General features: G+C 37.4%; 1 protein-coding gene across 1 annotated transcript in view; it reads left to right on the top strand.

Annotated features, from left to right (window-relative positions):
* Window positions 1-20,962, top strand: part of LOC145497937 (pleiotropic regulator 1-like) — a 21,735-nt gene extending 773 nt beyond the window's left edge. Inside the window, exons 3-14 of the mRNA XM_081477816.1 lie at window positions 520-644; window positions 9,351-9,404; window positions 10,903-10,999; window positions 11,700-11,901; window positions 15,097-15,189; window positions 15,583-15,732; window positions 16,517-16,618; window positions 16,981-17,073; window positions 17,866-17,984; window positions 18,556-18,695; window positions 19,659-19,852; window positions 20,729-20,962. Of these exons, the coding sequence (XP_081333942.1) occupies window positions 520-644; window positions 9,351-9,404; window positions 10,903-10,999; window positions 11,700-11,901; window positions 15,097-15,189; window positions 15,583-15,732; window positions 16,517-16,618; window positions 16,981-17,073; window positions 17,866-17,984; window positions 18,556-18,695; window positions 19,659-19,852; window positions 20,729-20,788 (1,429 nt within the window). The 3' untranslated portion in view covers window positions 20,789-20,962. The remainder of the gene's footprint in view (window positions 1-519; window positions 645-9,350; window positions 9,405-10,902; window positions 11,000-11,699; window positions 11,902-15,096; window positions 15,190-15,582; window positions 15,733-16,516; window positions 16,619-16,980; window positions 17,074-17,865; window positions 17,985-18,555; window positions 18,696-19,658; window positions 19,853-20,728) is intronic.
* The last annotated feature ends 225 nt before the right edge of the window (window positions 20,963-21,187 follow it).

Raw genomic sequence — 21,187 nt, 5'->3', positions numbered from 1 at the left:
GTTGTCCTGGTTAAGCGGGCCAAAGTGTTTATATGAAGAAAAGTTGTCCTGTCTGCCAGGGTTACAGTACCTGCTCAAGAGAGACAACTCACCCACCCAAGTTGTCTCATGCTCTGAGGCAGGTTCATGATCCTCATGAAAATGGTTGGTGGAATTTTGCAAAGAAATTACCGGTATTGTAAAGTTAGCTTGACCAGGGTAACTCAGGAGGGGGATTGTTTCAGGTACCCAAGACTATATAAATGGGCCCTTAGAAATCTGAATTTCAGCGGAAAATGCAAAACATTCTTGACTATATTTACAGTTATTACCAGGGGATCATCCAGCATGAACATACTGCCTTACAAGCTATATATTATTAAATTAAAAGCTAGTGGGCATAAAACTATGAAATGAAATGTTTTAATCTGAGATTTAGCACATATCAGCTTTCAAACAACTGGATCCTGCTAGTACACACTCATATAATTTATACCCGTCCATTCTTGCATTTTTACTTTCCTGTACTTTCCCCTGCAGTGACCAAGTGAAAAGTATGTGTAAAATTCGTGATGAGTATTTTTTGGTGAAAGATTTGGTATCACCTAAAGAAACTTTGACTTCAACTAGAAATCCTGTGACAGGTGCTTATTCCTCAAATCAAGGTATTGTATAGTAAATGAGCTTTATTATATAAACACTGTGAAATACCAGGTGAGCTTTTGCACAAAAACATGTTATCTTCACAAGTGAAAAGATCATTGCTATGGTTACATACTAATTGGCACCTTCTGCAGCAAAAGTGAGATGATTTTGTGTTTCACTAGTGTTTATATAATAAATACAACATTATGTGGCCACTTGGAGATACAAAATTTCTCTTTGAGTTTCCAAAAGGTCTAGATAGCAGCAGACATGTAAAGATTTTAAGGAAAACGACCACTTTTTTAAGTTTAAAAAACATGTTTCGACAGAACTTCTGTCATCTTCAGTTGAATGAATGATTACAAAGCAAGTTGAATAATAAGTAGGCAAAAAATGCTAATTAAGACAAATAGTAACAACAGAACGTGAAAAGGTGTAAATTAAAAGGATAATTTTAGATTTACATGGTGTAATTGCTGATTGAGGCAAGGTAGTTCTTTTTGAATATGGATAGCCTCCTTTATCTTGAGTTGAAAGCTGGTAGTGGCGTGATCTAAAATATGAAAGCAGTCTATTGAACACAATGAGCGACAACGTTCAGAATTCTGAAGATGTTTGAAGATGTGAGAGGCCCTATCAACGGCTAAGTGCTCAGGTACGCGTGTGGAAAAATGTCGGGAGGTTTCGCCGACATAACAGGCATTACAGCCCGCACATGTAAACTTATAAACCACACGTGAACGAAGCCCGCCGGGGATAGGGTCTTTCACACCAAAAAGGTTACCTATCTCAAAGGAAGAAAAAACTAATTTGATGTCTAAATCATTACAATAGCGTTTGATTAAGTGCCGAATCTTCTTCTGAGTGATGACAGAAAAATGGCCTATGTACGGCAGCTTAAAGTAAAACGTGGGCGAGGTGGTAAGGGGGTAGCCCCGGGGACAATGATTGCTATGGGCCCCAGTGATGTAACGGTTAACCACTTTTTCAATTAAATGGGCAGGGAAAAGGTTCTTTTTGAGAATTTCAGTAAGCTTGGTTATATCCTCGTGTAACCCCAACCAAGTGTTGTTGATCTTGTAGGCCCTGTCAACAAGAGTCCTAATGAGACCTACTTTGTATGAGTACGAGGTGAAGCTAAAATAATTAGTTAATAACCCAGTAAAGGTTTTCTTACGGTAAACCCTAGTTAGGAAGGAATTAGTGTCACTATTATCAATAAGAACATCTAGAAAGGGTAATTTGCGATTAAGTTCTTTTTCCATAGTAAACCTTATGTTGGGGTGCCTAGAGTTAATGTAGTCAAAAAATATAACAGCATCGTGCTCCGAGTGAAATAAACAAAAAGTGTCGTCAACATACCTACGATAAAATAAAATTTTAGAGCATTGAAAATTTTCCAACCATAGTTTTTCATGATGTCCCATAAAAAGATTGGCTAATACGGGAGCAAGGGGAGACCCCATGGCCACACCGTCAATTTGGTCATAGAAAGAACCGTTAAATAAGAAATGGGTCTGGGTGGTGGCTACAGTGAAAAGGCTTCTAAGTTCCGGTTTACTTAACTTAAGGTCAGGATTGCCCTCGGAAATGTAATTGACCGCCAGGTCAATACATTCCTCAAGAGGTATGTTAGTAAAGAGACTTTCCACATCGAAGGAAACCATAAATTTACCAAACATAGATAAAGATTGAATGTCCTGTACAAAAGTAAAAGTGTCTGTAGCACAGTGTTCAGTTGGAAAACTATGGTTGGAAAATTTTCAATGCTCTAAAATTTTATTTTATCGTAGGTATGTTGACGACACTTTTTGTTTATTTCACTCGGAGCACGATGCTGTTATATTTTTTGACTACATTAACTCTAGGCACCCCAACATAAGGTTTACTATGGAAAAAGAACTTAATCGCAAATTACCCTTTCTAGATGTTCTTATTGATAATAGTGACACTAATTCCTTCCTAACTAGGGTTTACCGTAAGAAAACCTTTACTGGGTTATTAACTAATTATTTTAGCTTCACCTCGTACTCATACAAAGTAGGTCTCATTAGGACTCTTGTTGACAGGGCCTACAAGATCAACAACACTTGGTTGGGGTTACACGAGGATATAACCAAGCTTACTGAAATTCTCAAAAAGAACCTTTTCCCTGCCCATTTAATTGAAAAAGTGGTTAACCGTTACATCACTGGGGCCCATAGCAATCATTGTCCCCGGGGCTACCCCCTTACCACCTCGCCCACGTTTTACTTTAAGCTGCCGTACATAGGCCATTTTTCTGTCATCACTCAGAAGAAGATTCGGCACTTAATCAAACGCTATTGTAATGATTTAGACATCAAATTAGTTTTTTCTTCCTTTGAGATAGGTAACCTTTTTGGTGTGAAAGACCCTATCCCCGGCGGGCTTCGTTCACGCGTGGTTTATAAGTTTACATGTGCGGGCTGTAATGCCTGTTATGTCGGCGAAACCTCCCGACATTTTTCCACACGCGTACGTGAGCACTTAGCCGTTGATAGGGCCTCTCACATCTTCAAACATCTTCAGAATTCTGAACGTTGTCGCTCATTGTGTTCAATAGACTGCTTTCATATTTTAGATCACACCACTACCAGCTTTCAACTCAAGATAAAGGAGGCTATCCATATTCAAAAAGAACTACCTTGCCTCAATCAGCAATTACACCATGTAAATCTAAAATTATCCTTTTAATTTACACCTTTTCACGTTCTGTTGTTACTATTTGTCTTAATTAGCATTTTTTGCCTACTTATTATTCAACTTGCTTTGTAATCATTCATTCAACTGAAGATGACAGAAGTTCTGTCGAAACATGTTTTTTAAACCTAAAAAAGTGGTCATTTTCCTTAAATTCTCTTTGAGTATTGAAAAATATTTCACTTGTTCGCTGCACTCAGTCATGAAATATTTTTCAACACAAGAGGAGAAATTTCATATCTCCAAGTGGCCATGTAATATCCTCAATATCTTCACACATGAAAATAGCATATTATCTTTACATGTGAAAAGATCAAGGTTGCTATGGTTACAGAATAAATTGTGCCTTTCATAGCCAAAGTGACATGGTTTGGTAGTTTATTATTGTTATAGAATATAGTGCAGCTCAGATATAAGCAAACTATGAGTATGCAATTTATATGCACGTATTTTGAGTGAGAAAGCGAGAAAGAGTTTTCTTTATTTTGAATACGCGTATACAGTATATGCGCATATGCCTTCAGACTAGAGTTATTAGCAAAATGTTGACTGAAACTAACATTTTGCAATTGGGTACTTGACAGAAAATTAACTGACTGAATATAATTAAAAGAGAGAGTATTTTGCCGTTAAATAAAAAAATTACCATTTTCTTTTTGTCAAATAGAGCCTACATGCTTCAACGATCCCATCTTCATGGAGCAAACACAACCGAAATGCTAACTTTTTATCGGCACAAAGTAAACACGGTCCAAGCAAGTGCGTGACTTGGAAACATGTGCCAAAACACAGAACTTTTCCTTGAAGAAAATTAAAAATAACAAAATGTGAGCAGTGCACCATAGAAACTTCAGTAAACAATTCTTTCGTCGGGGAAAGAGTATTTTACCATTTGGAACGGTTTGTGCCAGATATAACCGGAGATATCATTTTCTCGACAGGGTCTTCGGAAGGCTTCAAACAATAAACATTATCACAAGCGACTTGCCGACGCATGCTGAAACACAGAACTTTTCCTTGAAGAAAAAAAAACTAAATGTGGGCAACGCGCCAGTGAAACTTTGACGAACAATAATTATTATTTGGCTAAAGAAAGAGCATTTTACCGTTTGAATGAACGATTTGTGTCAAATATAACAGTATATATAATTTTTTCGGCAAGGTCTTCGGAACGCTTCAAACAATAACCATCTCACAAGCGACTTGCCAACGCATGCCTAAACACAGAACTTTTCCTTGAAGAAAAAAATAACTAAACGTGAGCAGCACACCATAGAAACTTTGATAAACAATTATTTGGCCAAAGAAAGAGCATTTTACCATTGGAATGAACGATTTGTGTCAAATAAAACCGGAGATGTCATTTTTTCAACAAAGATCTTCAGAACAGTTCAGACAATAAACACTTTCCAAACGACTTGTCAACTCATGCCGAAACACAGAACTTTTCCTTGAAGAAAAAATAACTAAACATGAGCGGCGCACCATAGAAACTTTAATAAACAATTTTTTCGTCAAGGATAGATTATTTTACTATTTGAATGAATGATCTGTGTCAAATATAATCGGAGATATCATTTGTTCGAGGAGGATCTTCAGAACGTTTAATTCAGACAAATGTTTCGCAAACGACTTGCCGACACGTGCCAAAACACAGATCTTTACTTGCAAAAACATTAAGTTCATGTGTTAAAATACGGAGTTCAAGTGACTGTTTCAATTTTCTTCCCATTTTTGGTAGCTTAAGATCAAGCAAGTGTTAATAAGTGGTAGTTTGTCAGGGAATTTGCAAAGGGATCAAAAACTCAAAATGTGATAGCTTTCATTGATCGGCAGGACGTTTTAACAACATGCACATTTCGCTTTGAAGCCTTTTTCATTCCCAGAAATGTAATGTCCTTTCTTTGACAAACAAACTCAAACACAAGTTGTGGGAATGCATAACAAAGAGACATATGAAGAAGTTAGTCATAAAAGGGGATAAGTGACGATTTTGGTTGCTTTTCTTTTTTTTTGCTCCAAATTAGCTGAATTTTTGCATGTGGTCTTCAATGTAATAGAAAAACGTGTTCCTGTATTTTTGCCGCTGGTTTTTGCTTCGCTTTATAAAGACACCGCTAGGAAAACCAAGTGGTTTTTTTGCATACGCAATATCCCGAAAACGAAGCAAAGTTTAGCGGAAAAACTACGGGACATTGCTAAACATACCTAAACAAAACTGCATGCAAAATTTGGAGCATTTTCGACAAAGTTCACTTTTGATTAAAATACCTAACGCCCTTTCCCGCCGAGGCTGCAAATAAACAAAGCCAGGCCTTTGTTATGATAAACAGAGCCGATCCTTTGTTATAATAGCCAAGCCAAGCCTTTGTTATAACTCGAAGTCTCGCCTCGGTTTATCATAACAAAGGATCAGCCCACCGTTACTGCAAGGACTTTGATTTCACTTAGAAAGCAGCAAAATGTCAATTTCACACAACGTATAAGCTCAAAAATGTTAATTTTAGGTCAAAAAAGGTTTAAATGTTGATTTCATGTTAACGCGTGATGGCAAGGAGGTTGATTTCACTTAGAAACCAGCAAAATGTCAATTTCACGCAACACGTAAGCTTAATGATGTTGATTTCAGGTCTAAATAGGTTAAAATGTTGATTTGATGTTAACGCGTGACGGCAAAGAGGTTGATTTCTCTTAGAAACCAGCAAAATGTCAATTCCACACAACGTATAAGCTCAAAAATGTTGATTTTAGGTCAAAAAAGGTTTAAATGTTGATTTTACGTTAACGCATGACGGCAAGGATGTTGGTTTCACTTAGAAACCAGCAAAATGTCAATTTTACGCAGCGCATAAGCTCAATGATGTTGATTTCAGGTCTAAATAGGTCAAAATGTTGATTTGACGTTAACGCGTGATGGCAAGGATGTTGGTTTCACTTAGAAACCAGCAAAATGTCAATTTCACGCAGTGCATGAGCTCAGTGATGTTGATTTCAGGTCTAAATAGGTTAAAATGTTGATTTCACGTTAACACGTGACGGCAAGGATGTTGGTTTCACTTAGAAACCAGCAAAATGGTAATTTCACGCAGCGCATAAGCTCAATGATGTTGATTTCAGGTCTAAATAGGTTAAAATGTTGATTTCACGTTAACGCGTGACGGCAAGGATGTTAATTTCACTTAGAAACCAGCAAAATGTCAATTTCACGCAGCGCATAAGCTCAATGATGTTGATCTCAGGTCTAAATAGGTTGAAATGTTGATTTCACGTTAACGTTTGCCGGCAAGGATGTTAATTTCACTTAGAAAACAGCAAAATGGTAATTTCACACAGCACATAAGCTCAATGATGTTGATTTCAAGTCTAAATAGGTTTAAATGTTGATTTGACGTTAACGTGTGACAGCAAGGATGTTGGTTTCACTTAGAAAACAGCAAAATGGTAGGAGCCCATGATGGGCTCCTGAAAATGGTAATTTCATGCAACGTATAAGCTCAAAAATGTTGATTTCAGGTCAAAAAAGGTGTAAATAAAAATAAAATAAAACAAATAAACATTTCAATAAGTGCTTTTCCAAATACGGCAGCGTCTTAAATGGCTAAAAAATCACGAGATAAAACATAGTTTTCGACAAAAACGCGATCATAGCTTTATGTCGCGCACCGCCATAACTTCCAAGTTCAAAATGCGCTGGTACCTGTTATGCCTGATGAGGATAACAACTTTGGTGGCTGTTTAGTTTTGGATTTAAGAATTTGATGACTCCACTTGAAAACGCTCTATAAATAGGGCTGACAGATTAACAGATTAACCCTTCTGTGCAATGTACGGGTCTCCATACATCTGCATGTCCCCTGATCCCAGAAGCTCAAAACACTACAAATCATGCCAATTTGAAATAAAATCAACGCAAACTGGATCACAGATCTGTTACAATCGATCACCACTTGCTGGCCATTATTATGTTTAAATCTAGTTACCAGTTCGAGAAATGTCCGCAGAACGTAATTGCAATGCATGCCGGGAAGGGTCTTTACACCTCGTGCGCAGGAAAACATGGCGGTCCATACAAGACAAATTTTATAAGTCTAAAACCAGTTCTCGCTTTCCAAACTTTGACGCTAGCAACGCTTGGCAAATGGACCACAACTCACCAGAGGGTATTTTTCTTGGGCAGGAACTGCTCTTGGACTTTGCTACCTGGCTCGATCTGACTTCAAACGCTGATAACACGATTACGGTATATCAGCTGCCTTACGTTTTAATTCGAAAACAAAGCAAAAACCAGCGACAAAAATACAGAACCACGTTTTTCTATTACATTGAAGACCACATGCAAAAATTCAGCTAATTTGGAGCAAAAAAAAGAAAAACAACCAAAATTATCACTTATCCCCTTTTATGACTAGCTTCTTCATATACACGCATGTATATGCGCATATGTGCGCGTATATACGCATATATGTGCGCGTATTAACATACGCATATACGCAAAATACGTTCGTATAATACGCGTATGCATAGTTCGCATACATCTGAGCTGCACTGTATTTGCACATTGTGTAAACATCAATGAAAGCTATCATATTTCAAGTTTTCGATTGCTTCACAAATTCACCAACAAACTACGCTTTATTAACACTTGCTTGATCTTTAGCTGCCAAAAAATTGGAAAGAAAATTGGAACAATCTCATGAACTCCTCATTTTAACACATTTTAATATAAAACACACGGAATAATGTTTGCTTTGTTTACTTACCAGGGCAACAAATTATTTTGCGAACCTCAATTAGTCCTCACAGTTTTTAAAAGCAAAATAACCATCTTTAACTTAACATTACAGTAATTCCCATTCAATTTTGAGAATGGGAATAAAACCCTCTCTGAAATTCCGTTCTCAGTTAGCTAATTTACGAAAGTTCTGTGTTTGTGTTTCGGCATGTCACTTGCAAGTCACTTGCTTGAACCTTGTTTACTTTCTGTTGTTATATTTCTGTTGTGTTTGCTCTTTGAAGATGAGATGTTTGAAGCGTCTATCCCTGGTTCTATCTTACAGAAAGCGGTAAATGTTTGATTCAAAAGCAAAATACTCTCTCTTTTAACAAATATTCAGTCTGTTGATTTTCTGCTAAGTGCCCAATTGCAAAATGTTTGTTTCAGCTAAGTCTGGTCTGAAGGCATATGTGCATTTACTGTATACGTGTATTCAACACAAAGAAAACTCTTTCTTGCTCTGTGGCAAGCTGTCAAGCCATTGAAAACAACAGTTACCTGTTAAGAAAAAAAGAAGCAATACGTTTGCTCATACATACTAATGAGGCATATGCACGTATACTGTATACGCAAATGTGCGTATGTGCATATGCGTATATGCGTTTTTGGCTGACACAAATTATGGATATATTTTGGTTTGCTTTTATCTGAGCTGCACTGTAAATAGATATTCAATTAACACCTATCAAAACAGGTACCCGCTGACCAGTATCACGCAACCATATCGCGGGCTCAAGTTTAAAGCTCATCGAGGTCACATGATTTTTTTAAGTTGACCGCTAACCAAGTGCTGGTTTTCTATTGGATCGCGGGGGTCATGTCAGGTTAACTTGTTGTAAACAGGGCCAGAAGCCAGTTAACGGTAACCCAGGATTAAAAGTTAACTGAAGTATAAATTTTCTTGTATACAAATGTTTGTCATTGCTATTCTTTTGTGTATTTTGAGATTATTCAAACTCAAAACGGACGGCCAAACAATACGCAGAAAACCTCACCACAAAGTTAAAAAATTCAAATCAAAATTCTCACTTACCCTGGGTTAGCTTAATTGGGCTTTGAACAACTCAGCCCAGGAGCTCTGTTTTAGGGCTTGGCTAAATCTATATATTATCCTTAGTTAGATAAGGATAAGGAAGACTCAGAGATGAGAATCCAAAACCAGTAGTCTCAGTATTCAGCAATATAAAGAACTTTGATTTTTGTTTTGATTGATGATGATTTTTCTGCTCAGTTTCAGAGGTACCTCCCCTAATACAAGGGACACATCCATATCCATCAACCCCAGGTAACCCAGGCTGACAATTTAAAATTTTAATGACTTAAATTAGGTTTATTTTTCTGTGATATCCAGAATAATGAAGATCTTGTTAAGTATTATCAGCCTCAGCCTTTGGCTTTGGCTAGTGTGACTTACATCTCCCTTGGTTAATCTGAATATCAAGAAAAAAACAAATATTTGAACTTTTTGTCTTTACTTAAGCGGATCTGTTTCTATCTTACTAAATTTTTGGTGTTTCCTGTCCATATTCGTCAGAGTTAAAAAAGGTTAATGCTTGCACTAAAAACTTTTCTGTTGTTGTTTTTTTAATTCTGAATTAAAGGTACATGTAAGCATGAGGGAGTGGTTTTCTCTTGATTACAGCTTCACTGTGCAAAGTGGAGTCCAGTGACTACAAGAAAAGCCTCTTGTTGTAGTTGGTTACACCTAGATCATGGATCTAGGCATCTCTTGGGTGGATGTTGTGATCCGTGGACTCGGTGCTCGTGTTGTTTGATTGCTAGTGTTGATTGTAGCTCACGTGTCCTGGATCATGTTCAGCTATGTGTGAGCTCTATGAGCACTTGCTCTCTCCAGTGAGGTGAATGAGCAGTCACAGCACCTGTCCCTACTCTGAATACCATTCCTTTGACTTGGTTGATCATCCTTGGGCTTTCTAAATATTTGAACTAATGTTTTAACTGGTCTAAAAGCTTTCCAGAGGGGAAACTTTCAGAGGATGTAACCTATGTAATCAGATAACCTTTTATGTAAAGGAGGACTGCAATCCCCCAGAGACCTCTCTTGTACCTTTCTGGAAGCTTTTTTAGCTGTGATGAAGGTTGTCAGAAACCACCAAAATTTAGTAAGACAAAAAAAGATCAGCTTTAGAGAAAAACTTTTCAACCTATCTATTACTGATCACAATACTGGTGGCAGTATTTTCAGTTTCGTCGAAAACTAAATTTAATATTTTTATTTTGCTTTGCTGCAAAGATAATAAGATACAAACACAGCTAATAATAAGTTGAGTGTGAAATCAATTTAAGTCTTAACACTGAATAGCATTTTTCCTTTCAGTTACTTCTCCCACTCACTTAGTTTTCTCAATTGTTTTCAGATATTTTATAATACTGCTATGCCCACTTCTGTGGATTTTCTATTATATCTGCATTTACATTTTCCACTGTTTTCTGTATGGGATTGGTTGTAGGTCATAACTTTTAACGTAAGATTGATGGGGAGGTGTAGTGGCCTAATGGACTCCCGTTTGGACAGTCTGGGTTGAGTCCTGGTTTGGTTCACTGCATTTTGTTCTCGGACAACAGTAGACACACTACTCTCACTACGTTTGTTGAGAATGCTTATGAATCATATGTTGATTTTGTAGTTGTGTAAATGGGGACTGACCTTTAGTCATTAGCATGTGAACCAATCACCATTAGAAAAATGTCTCTAATAGTGCTAGAAGAAATGTATTGTGGGATATCATGGCTCAAATGGGTTAATTAATATACTTTTTTAGGTGTAGCATTGACTTTGGAAATGGCAGTAAATAACAGATCTCCCTCAAAAGCTGGAGTTGAACAATTGATGTCAAATCTACCATCTACAACATCACAGTGAGTAGTGCGTGAGAGGCAAGTCAGTGATATGACAATTTAATGAGTGAAGGAACCTGCAGTGATGATAACTGCAATAAGTGTACTGTATTTGACAGTTGATCCTCCTACAGAGAGATTGAGAAGTACTTAATATAACAACACTGTACATTTATAAATGTGGACTCACACGATGTCAGCATGTAAGGGGTGTGACTGTTTGTCCATTGGTGGGTTTATGAGAGTCACGAAGTCTCAAGAAATTTTCAGAAAACTGGCCATACTTGATCGAATAAGGTTGAGAAGGGTCAGTATATGCCTCTCACATTTGTGTTTGTAGCCTGTAGTTTGCTTTCCAAGATCTTATGAACCTCAATACGATACAAGAAAGCAAAGAGAGACAGGAAACTGCTTTGTCCAAATTTAATTCCCTTGTCAATCAAAGCCCCTTTGCCTTGCCTTACTGCAGTTTTCTTTGTTATTGCTATTGTAACTGCTGACAATTGAAGACATTACAAAATGTATATGTAGCATCTTGATCTGAGATTTGCTCTCTGTATGTCTGTGCATCTCAGTGATTGTACAGATTACAGTGTGCTTGATATCATCTATAAACACCCAGGCAGCAAGACTGTTGAATCAAGAAAGCTGCATTGTATCGGTACTGCAGTGAAGTGCTTGTGAAGTGCCATCCTATTAATTAGCACCTTTTTTCTTTCAGGTTCCACTCACATAAGGAGAGTTCAGGTGTTATGGACATTCAACAGAAGGCTCTGGCCACTGGTGGCAAAGAACGACTTGGCCCTCCATCCAAAGCACTGGTATCTGTAGGTGGAACCAAACCATCAACAGCTTTGGTTCAACAGAAGAAGGCAGCAACTCTACCCAAACCACAGTGGCATCCACCTTGGAAACTAATGAGGGTGAAAACATTGGTCTTATTTTGTTTCATGTAACCCTTTGGCCATGTCCAATACTACATGAACTATGTTAACAGTTTGAGTGTTTTCTTATGCAAAGTATCTCTCATCAGCCCTGTGTATATAAAATCATACATTACAACATATTGAGGGGCATCCAGTGCAAATTTATTATTACTATAAAGAAAGGGTGTTAGAAAGTGCCCTTGTTTTACCTTTATCTATCTATATTTTAGCACCTCATACTTTATTTCCTTCTCACAAGTTAAACTGAGGAATATCCACATTGTGTTACACTGTATCTTACAAGTTACACGTACCATAGTACCACTTGGCTAGGTGGATCTGGCATTTATTTGACTTTTGTAATTTATTTGAGCCTGGAATTTATTAGAGATTTTAGTCATCATTTTTTAGGGTTAAATATCTTAAAATTGTACCTTTAGTTTCTTTATATGCCTTGAATATAAATTCTTTGAGGGTCTTGTTTATTTCTGGGCATGGCATTTAATGGAGAAAATATGGTACTGGTACAATACAGTGTACAAAATGTGGGTATTCCTTAGTTTGACTTGTGGGAAGGAAACAAATTAAGTTATTTACCACTTTACTGTGAGGTTAGAGCAGGGTTCTCCCGAAAATTTGAGGTAGAGGGAGAATAACTTTGAGTAGGCGGCGGACAATGCCGATAAAAAAATGTGGAGTGGTTTTATCGGAGCCAAGTGGAGGGGGGGGGGGGGCAACCACAACCTTTTATTGGGTGGTCCGGGAGCCTCCCCAGGAAAATTTTGAAATTGGGGTTCTAAAAAGTGCATTTCAGTGTATTTTAAGCAATCATGGTTTTGTTCTTTTGTTAAAGAAAAGCATTTTCACCAAGAAACACATACATGTAATGTATTGTGTTAGTTGAACAGGTTAATCATCGTCATCCGTATCAAATTTGAAAAAAGTATCAAAAACGTCAAAAACATTCTCATTTTGTGGTCAATCACGCGTGTAAAAACAGATCAGAAAGCCAAACGAGAAAAGAGTTTTGCTGGCATTGAAGGTACTAGATTGAGGTTTGACATTTATTTTGTTAAAAGACAAGTTTTGAATGGCTTTAACACAGTGCTAGGGGTGGAATTCATTGAACGTGATGAAGCTTGTGATTGGTAACCATTGCAAGCGCAAGCCTGTAATACTTGGTGAAGTTTCCCGTGGATTTAAGCTCAGAATCTTTTCTGATTAAGCGTGCGGACCATCATCAACGTTTTGAACCTTTGCGGGAGTTCGGGTTTTTCATTCATGATTTCAAAAGTGATAAAATGAATACCATCAAACTTAAACTTGACATACTTTGCAAATGTTTCACTTTATAATGAAGCCTTGAAATAGTGCATGTATTTATTCATACTTCCCTGCTCGGTAAGCTCGCCAGTTTTATATCTCACGTTCAATATTTACACAAACATCTTCCAGCTGCTGAGTTTAAAGATTGTGTAAGATCTTGCAAAGTTTGTTTCTTTTGTTGAAAGAAATCTTTCGCTTATTTGTTCTCGAAAATCCTCCATGCGCGAGCCAAGCACTGGGTTGCATGTCATTGTGTTTAAAGAACTAATTAAATTACGTGTACATTCACTGGAGATAAAAGAACTAATTTTAATTATATTTTTGAAAGAAAACAACTTATGACCTTCATTTGTGCCATCACTATTTTCTTTTCAATTTATCCCTGGTACTGAACAGCGATTGCTGGGTTTTTCGCTTCATTTTCAGAGGAAAAACTGAGCTTTACCTTAACCCCGGCTGTCAAATATTTCAGTGCTGCTGTCACGGCTCAGTGCCCACGTCACGTATTTGGCGGCAATTCTCACAGTCCGATTGATTTCAGATTTCTTTTATCTTACAGCTATAAGGGTTATATTTTTTTAATCGCTACGTATTTGTTGAGAAAATTAGACATTGTTTTTATGCTTAATTTTATTGACGAATAGGCTCACATTGTTACAAATAAAATTTTTTCATAATTTATTTACTATAAGTAGCCAGCACGCCAAGGATGACTAGACGGCAAATTTCGTCAGTCGCCGGAGCTTACGGAGAACTCTGGGTTAGAGTCATTGGGCTGAGGTAAATCATGAGTACCCAGAGCTATAAATTTTCCTAAAAAATTAAAATGTGTTGTTATTCAGAGGGTGGCCTGCTTCAGCAGCAAATAAACTCAGTCATCTGTTCACATGTACTGTAACAGAGTCTGGTGTTATCATCTGGCTTATTTTTTTTATAATTAGAAAATCAATTGGAGTGAATAACAGTCAACCCCCTAAGGAACAGAAAAAATTACATGCACATTGTAACTCCTAGCAAAATCAGTAGACTGAAAAGGACATAGGTTTGTGGATACTCACAATTTATCACTTCTGCAAGTTGGAACATGAAGATGGAAATATTATTGCAAGATACTCGCCATCTCACTAGGAAGCACTAGTGCTGCTTTTAAACTGAACAAGTGGGACATTTACAACTAGTATATTTTCAATGTTATTTTTGCTCTGTTCAAGTTCATGACAAAGGCATGTAATTTCCAGAAGGTCATATATTTGTCAGGGAGGCAGGTTGACCTCGTGGTTAGTGTGCTCGACTCAGGTTTGAGTAGTCCAGGTTCAAGCCCTGGCCGGGGACATTGTGTTGTGTTCTTGAGGAAGACACTTTACTCTCACAGTGCCTCTCTCCACCCAGGTGTATAAATGAGTACCAGCAAGTTTAATGCTGGGGGTAACCCTGCAATGGACTAACATCCCATCCAGGGGGGAGTAGAAATACTCCTAGTGAGTAGTCACTTCATGCTATGTGGAAACCAGAGATAAGCGTCGGCCTGATAGGCCACTTGGCTCATATGCAGACTTTTATAGATATGAAATATTTGCCAACTGATTTTTGTTGAAGCAACACTTAAGCAATGCAACATTTAATGTTTGAGATTCAAACGAACCACCCTTGGAAACAACCCAAACAACCCTAGATCCATGACAGTTTATCAAGTATAAAGAGACCAGCAAGAGGAGTTGAGGTTTTGAGCTGGAACTTAAATGATCCTTTTTTCTGTTTTCCAGCTATTGCTCCCTGGTGACAGGTACACTGTCAGTGTTTATCAACTAATTGTCGTGTATTGGGTTTCAGTAATTTAACTGGTCCATTTGTGATTGTTTGCTATAGGTAATCAGTGGTCATACCGGTTGGGTGAGATCAGTAGCTGTAGAGCCTGGTAACCAGTGGTTTGCTACAGGATCTGCTGACAGGACCATCAAGGTACTGAATGAAGAAGCCAGGGAAAAAGGCTGACATGTATTGACTTATTAATATCTAGCTTCCTGCAGGTACATATGCTCCCAAAGCTTGCTAGCTTTTTCCCAATCAAAATCTAAACCTTCAATTCTTTATACTCTTACCATGTGTAAGAACTATTGCAGAATTTGTTAATGTTTACTGCAAAACAGTGACACAGCAAAAATAAATATGAAAAGAATTGCTCTTAATTTATAAATTTGACTTAGTTGGAATAAACACCTAGGCTCACGAGCTAACTATCTTACTTTTTACCTGTGATCATTGTCTCAGAATGCGTTCTGGAACAAAAAAATTATTAATATATTACACCTGTACTTTGAATATCATATTTGATCATGAAAATTTTTTTTCAAGATCTGGGAGCTTGGAAGTGGCAAGTTAAAGTTGTCACTTACAGGTCATATAAGTACTGTCAGGGGATTAGCAGTCAGTCCAAGACAACCTTATCTGTTTTCATGTGGAGAAGACAAGCAAGTCAAATGTTGGGACCTGGAGTACAACAAGGTGAATAAGCTTAAACATTTTGTCAAACCAACAAATACAATGCAAGTCCTGGCAAACTTGTGTTCTCATATCAAGTTTTTGCTTTGACATTCTATGAAAATTCTAGACTACCCATCTAGATCTAGTCCTCTACTTTCTGAAACTCATTATAATTCAATAAGTTTAAACCAAGGAAATCATGACCATGTAGGTTAGATATCTGATCTTAAAATTTTAGCCTAGTGGGTTTTTCACAATTTTATTTTTCCAGTTTCTCCTGAGTTGTAGTTTTGATTGAGAAGATATATCAAACACCCTAATCATTTTTTGCCACATTTCCAAACACCTCAAAGTTCTTTAAAAATACTCCACCACATGTCGCATTTTCAGTTCTCTTCTCAGTATTTGGAAATGTGGTTAAACATGGTCTTTCATGTTTGCTGTATTGCTTCCAGTTTAAAACTGGTGTCAATATCCTGGAATGATGTCACTGGCCTGACAATCTCCACTTCACTTGGTCATAGGTTAAAAAAAATTCAGTTTCAACCACAAACTCTAACATTTGTGGTATTTAACTTCAAATAATATAAATATTTGATCCGGACAAAGCAATATTTTGAGGTTGTGACATTCTATGTGCAATTTTTTATCTTCACTTCCTTTTCACTTGGTGTCAAGTTAAAAGGTATATAACTGTGAAGACTCTACCAACTTGTGTTTAGTTACAAGAGCACATCTATTTTGTTCGAAATTCTCTCGGCCAGAATAGCTGCTGTATTGACATTTGCCATGTAATTTATTACAGGTTGTGCGACACTACCACGGACACTTAAGTGCTATTTATTCACTGGATCTTCATCCTACAATTGATGTATTGTTAACTTGTGGTAGAGATGCAACAGCCAGGGTAACAAAAATTTAACAAACTATTTATACCAGTAAAAATATACATCTCCATTTCAGGGCATGGTTAAAAGGCATTGCAGACATAGTAGTTATGCAATGCTTTGAGTGGTATACCATGGAATATCCCACGAGTCCCTGGTATTTTCTTGGTATACACACAAGCCAGTAGGCAATAATTTAAAGTAAATTATTATTGCAATAGAGTATTATAATAAAGTGATTTTCTTGTTAGGCAGCATTATTTTTGTCTTAAAGCCTACTGTATATCTTCAGGTGCAAGAAATAAAATTTTCTTGTTGTTGTAAATGGTTATGGTACATGAACACTGGAGGTTAGATTCTTGAACATTTGTTTGGTCTTTAGGTATGGGACATGAGAACCAAAGCCTGTATTCACACACTGACAGGCCATACAAGTACGGTAGCAGTTGTTAAGTGTCAAGCTGTGGAACCTCAGGTCAGTAAGTAAACAACATACAATGCCAGAAATTAGATTTTGTTCGCTCTTTCAGGATTCAATGGTTTAAAGCAAATCGGATATTCAATGCACTGTTGATAGTTCTCTTGATTATTGACTCAAAAGGTGCCAACTGGTCTTGTTATTACCGTGCTACATTAGTTTGAGAGCTTTTTTTAATGTGGGATAATTTGTTAGCTCCCATATCATCAAGCTCAAAAACAGGATATTTGGACATTCATCTTCCAAACATATTCCTCAGTTAGGGTCTTGCTAAGGTTTCATGGGGGACCTTTAGAATGAGTGTGAATACACACTTGCTTAAGGTCATCAATTTATGCCAATCTCACTTCCATAACCTGAGCAAGAGCTCTAAGAACAGCATTGGTCTGAAAATAGAAAGACCTACTTGGACTCATTCTTGTTCTTCTGTCTCAGGACCCTTGTTGACAGTCTTCCTTCAGCACTTAACCTTACACAATTCATAATAATATTTTTGCTGTTCGAGAAGTGATGAAATGTGTTTTAAGGCAATTGCTAATAAGATCATGTGAATAGAAACTTTCTGGAAAGGAAGCTCCAAGCGCTTTTGCAAATGTTTCTTTTGTACAATATTAGATGCAATAGTGAGGCTCTATTCGGTCCTGTCAGGAAATATTAAGCTATTTACAAATACTACAATTATTGTGTGAATTGGCAAAAGGTGTATATTATGTATTGGCTTACTAGTTTTTCTTTAGTTGATAATTTGTGTTGATAATTGCAGTTCAGTTATTTCTGACTGTTTTGCAGGTTATAACGGGAAGCCATGATTGTACTATTCGTCTGTGGGACTTAGCAGCTGGAAAGTCTAAAGTTACACTCACTAATCACAAGAAAAGTGTCCGATCAGTTGTGTTACATCCAACACAGTTAGTAACACTTCACTCTGTTCATTCCATTTACCCATCTATCCTTGTGTCGGTCAAATCGTTATCTATTGTAAATATAATAATTATATTTTAACATGTGTTTTTTTTTTTGTTTGTTTGTTTGTTTCTTTTTTTTTTCCTTGTTGTTGCTCATTGTTGCTCAACCTCGTTCCCAGCGTCTCTCATCTAACAGCCCCCTGGAGCGAGCGAAAAGAGACCCGGTCTCTCCTCCTTCGCTCCAGAGGGCGGTGAGATGAGAGACCCTGGGAACGAGGTTGGTTGTTGATACGTCCTCTACCCATGCAAACACTTGCTGGTGACTGTAGACTATCAGATCTTCATTTGCACGTTGAGCTCGACTTTCAGTTGTCTTTAGTGATCAGAGAAATAGAGCTGAAAGTGAGGATGGTGCAAGTATCTAATTACTTACAAGCACGTTAAGAAAGTCAAAATAATATAATGCATTTAAATTGTTATTGCAATACCAAGCCGTGGCTCAATTTTGTGTAAAACTGGGTCTTTTTTGGTAAAGCACTTTGCTTATTAACTGATCAATTTGTTTGCTTGGTAGGTTTTCATTTGCATCAGCATCTCCTGACAACATCAAACAATGGAAGTTCCCAGATGGAAATTTTCTTCAGAATCTTATTGGACACAACTCCATAGTGAATTGTATGGCAGTTAACTCAGATGGTGTTTTGGTTTCGGGAGGTGGGTAGTCTTTAGAGCCTCTGTTAATTTAATTTTAATATTTAAATATATATTAATTATGTACAGAATGCTAAAACTACTTGTAATTAGAGCATATAAGGTACAGAGCTGAAGAAGACACCAATTATTAACTGGGAAAAGAAGTCAGTTCTTGCTCACTTGACTGAGCTTTTATCACCAAGCAGGCTATGGCCAAGGTAGTTCTTGTTTCTTGATTCAAATATTTTATACTTTCAACTTAGGACTCAAACAACAAACACAATATATGACACGTAGAATGTGCACAATAGATTCAAGAGTGACACTCAATGGCAACATCGAGTTATGCTAAGTAATTATCATATAGTTTTCTGGGACAACTTGGGCAGATTTCTTGTAATATGGCAATACCATTTTGCGGTAAAAAAGACACTGATACAGACCGTTTCTTCCCTACAACTCCACCTTATAACCCTTAATTAAAGTGTCAATGAGTTGCAGTTTGACCAGTTGTACGCCTCCCATATCACTCCAAGTGTCCGTGATGTGATGGAATACCTCTTATCGCATCAACCACTTGAACTACGTGAATGTTAACATTCGCCTCTTGAATAACGATCTGACCATGGAACGATCTGAAATATTGTGTGAATCTCTCAGCGGATTGATCCTGGAACAAGAAGATCCATACCTGGACCTCAAGTAGTACCACGCAATTTCCAGTTTTGGGAGTAGCAATACCCCTAGCCGCTTTATGCTCCAGAAACTGGAGCGGCGTCCAGGCCTATGAACTCGTTGAACTTCAGAGGCTTCCCTTGTTTTTTTAAATGAATGAACGAAAAAACAAACGATGAAACAAATGACTGTTTATTGATTTCCGATAACTTTTCCGATAACTTATTGATCTTGAGGTAAGGTTGCAAAAGTATGTCTGGCTGGCGTTTAAGTACGTTGCAAAAGTGATTTAATGCTGTTGAATTTTAGGCGATAATGGTACCATGCACTTTTGGGACTGGCGGACTGGGTACAACTTTCAACGTTTACAGGCATCTGTGCAACCAGGTTCACTTGACAGTGAAGCTGGTATCTTTGCAATGACCTTTGACCTGAGTAGCAGTCGACTTATCACATGCGAAGCTGATAAGACCATCAAGATATACAAAGAGGATGACACTGCAGTGAGTATCGCACAACTGCTTCAAGAAAGAACTTTCACTTTTTATTCACAAACTGCTAATTGTCAGTGCTAACGGGTGGAAATTAATCCTTGCTCTCAGTGAGATTTTGGGCGCTTTCCATTCAACCAAATACTTCGGAACTTTTGAAACTGGGGCAAATGATACGGAAATATCCTTAGAAAGTTTCCAGAAAGTCCGAAAATTGTCAAGTTCTGAAATGCAAACCATTCAACCGAAAATTACGGAAATTCCGGGATGAAAATCCAAATTTATGCCACAGAAATTCTCGGTAAGAAATATGCAGAAATTTGGGCATAGTTGGCGAGATTGTCCTCTTTTCCAGAAATTGTGGAAAATGTTGTTCCATTAGCCTCTGGAAATTTCCGGAAATGCAATCGGAATATTTGGTCGAATGGAAAGCGCCTTTCATTCCCCTTGTTGTTGATCACAACAAACACTAATCAATAACATACCCTGAATATTTAAATTCAGGGTATGTATCATATATTGCAAGATGTGAGAGCTTTACAAACCTTTAATTACTTTCCTTACGCTTTTTCGATCTTTAATGATAACGCTTTACTTTTTGGAGAAAGGGCACTATAGAAACCTATTATAATTAGTCGTCGTCGTTGTCGTCGTCGTCGTCGCCCCCCTCCCCCCCCCCTCCCCCCTCCCCTTCCCCCGCCGTCGTCGTAATTATGTACATAAAGTCCAGCTATTTAAAAGGACAATATTATGGTTTGCACTTGAAAACTGAAATTTGGGGTTTCAAGTTCATTCTGCAAGTTTTTCACTCTGATGGCGAGCACTCTCAACATTATGGTTCCAACCATGCTAAGGAACAATCCTTGCATTTATTTTGTCTTGTAACAGAGTGAAGAAACTCATCCTGTAAACTGGAAACCTGAAATCTTGAAGAGAAAGCGATATTAAGCAGCTGTGTCCAGCCGATTGTATGAAGAAAGACAGACATCTTGTATACTTTCTATACACAGTTCATGGCCTGTGAAATTTTTCCTGCTGTTGTGAAGATACCTAAGATGTTAAAAGAGAGACACCGGATATCTTGAATATTTTAAAGTTGTAAATAAAATTTCCTTGAACAAAGGTTCTGTCACAATTCTTTTTTTTTAATTTTTCTTGTGAGGCAAGCAATACATGAAGGATCCACAATGTTGTTTCAGCAGGAAAGTGGAGCTAGCATTCCAACAGTTTGTGTTTTCCTTCTCTGTACACAAATGAAATCCCAACCCATTTCACTTTCGCTGCGAAAGGCGCCATTTATTATGCAACCATATAGCAACGGTGATCTTTTTACATGTGAAAATAACA

Source organism: Orbicella franksi, chromosome 9 (genome assembly GCF_964199315.1).
Source record: "Orbicella franksi chromosome 9, jaOrbFran1.1, whole genome shotgun sequence".
In the NCBI taxonomy this organism is placed as follows: Eukaryota; Metazoa; Cnidaria; class Anthozoa; order Scleractinia; family Merulinidae; genus Orbicella; species Orbicella franksi.
The sequence above is the reverse complement of the archived record's forward strand: the minus strand, read 5'-3'. Positions and strand labels throughout refer to the sequence as shown.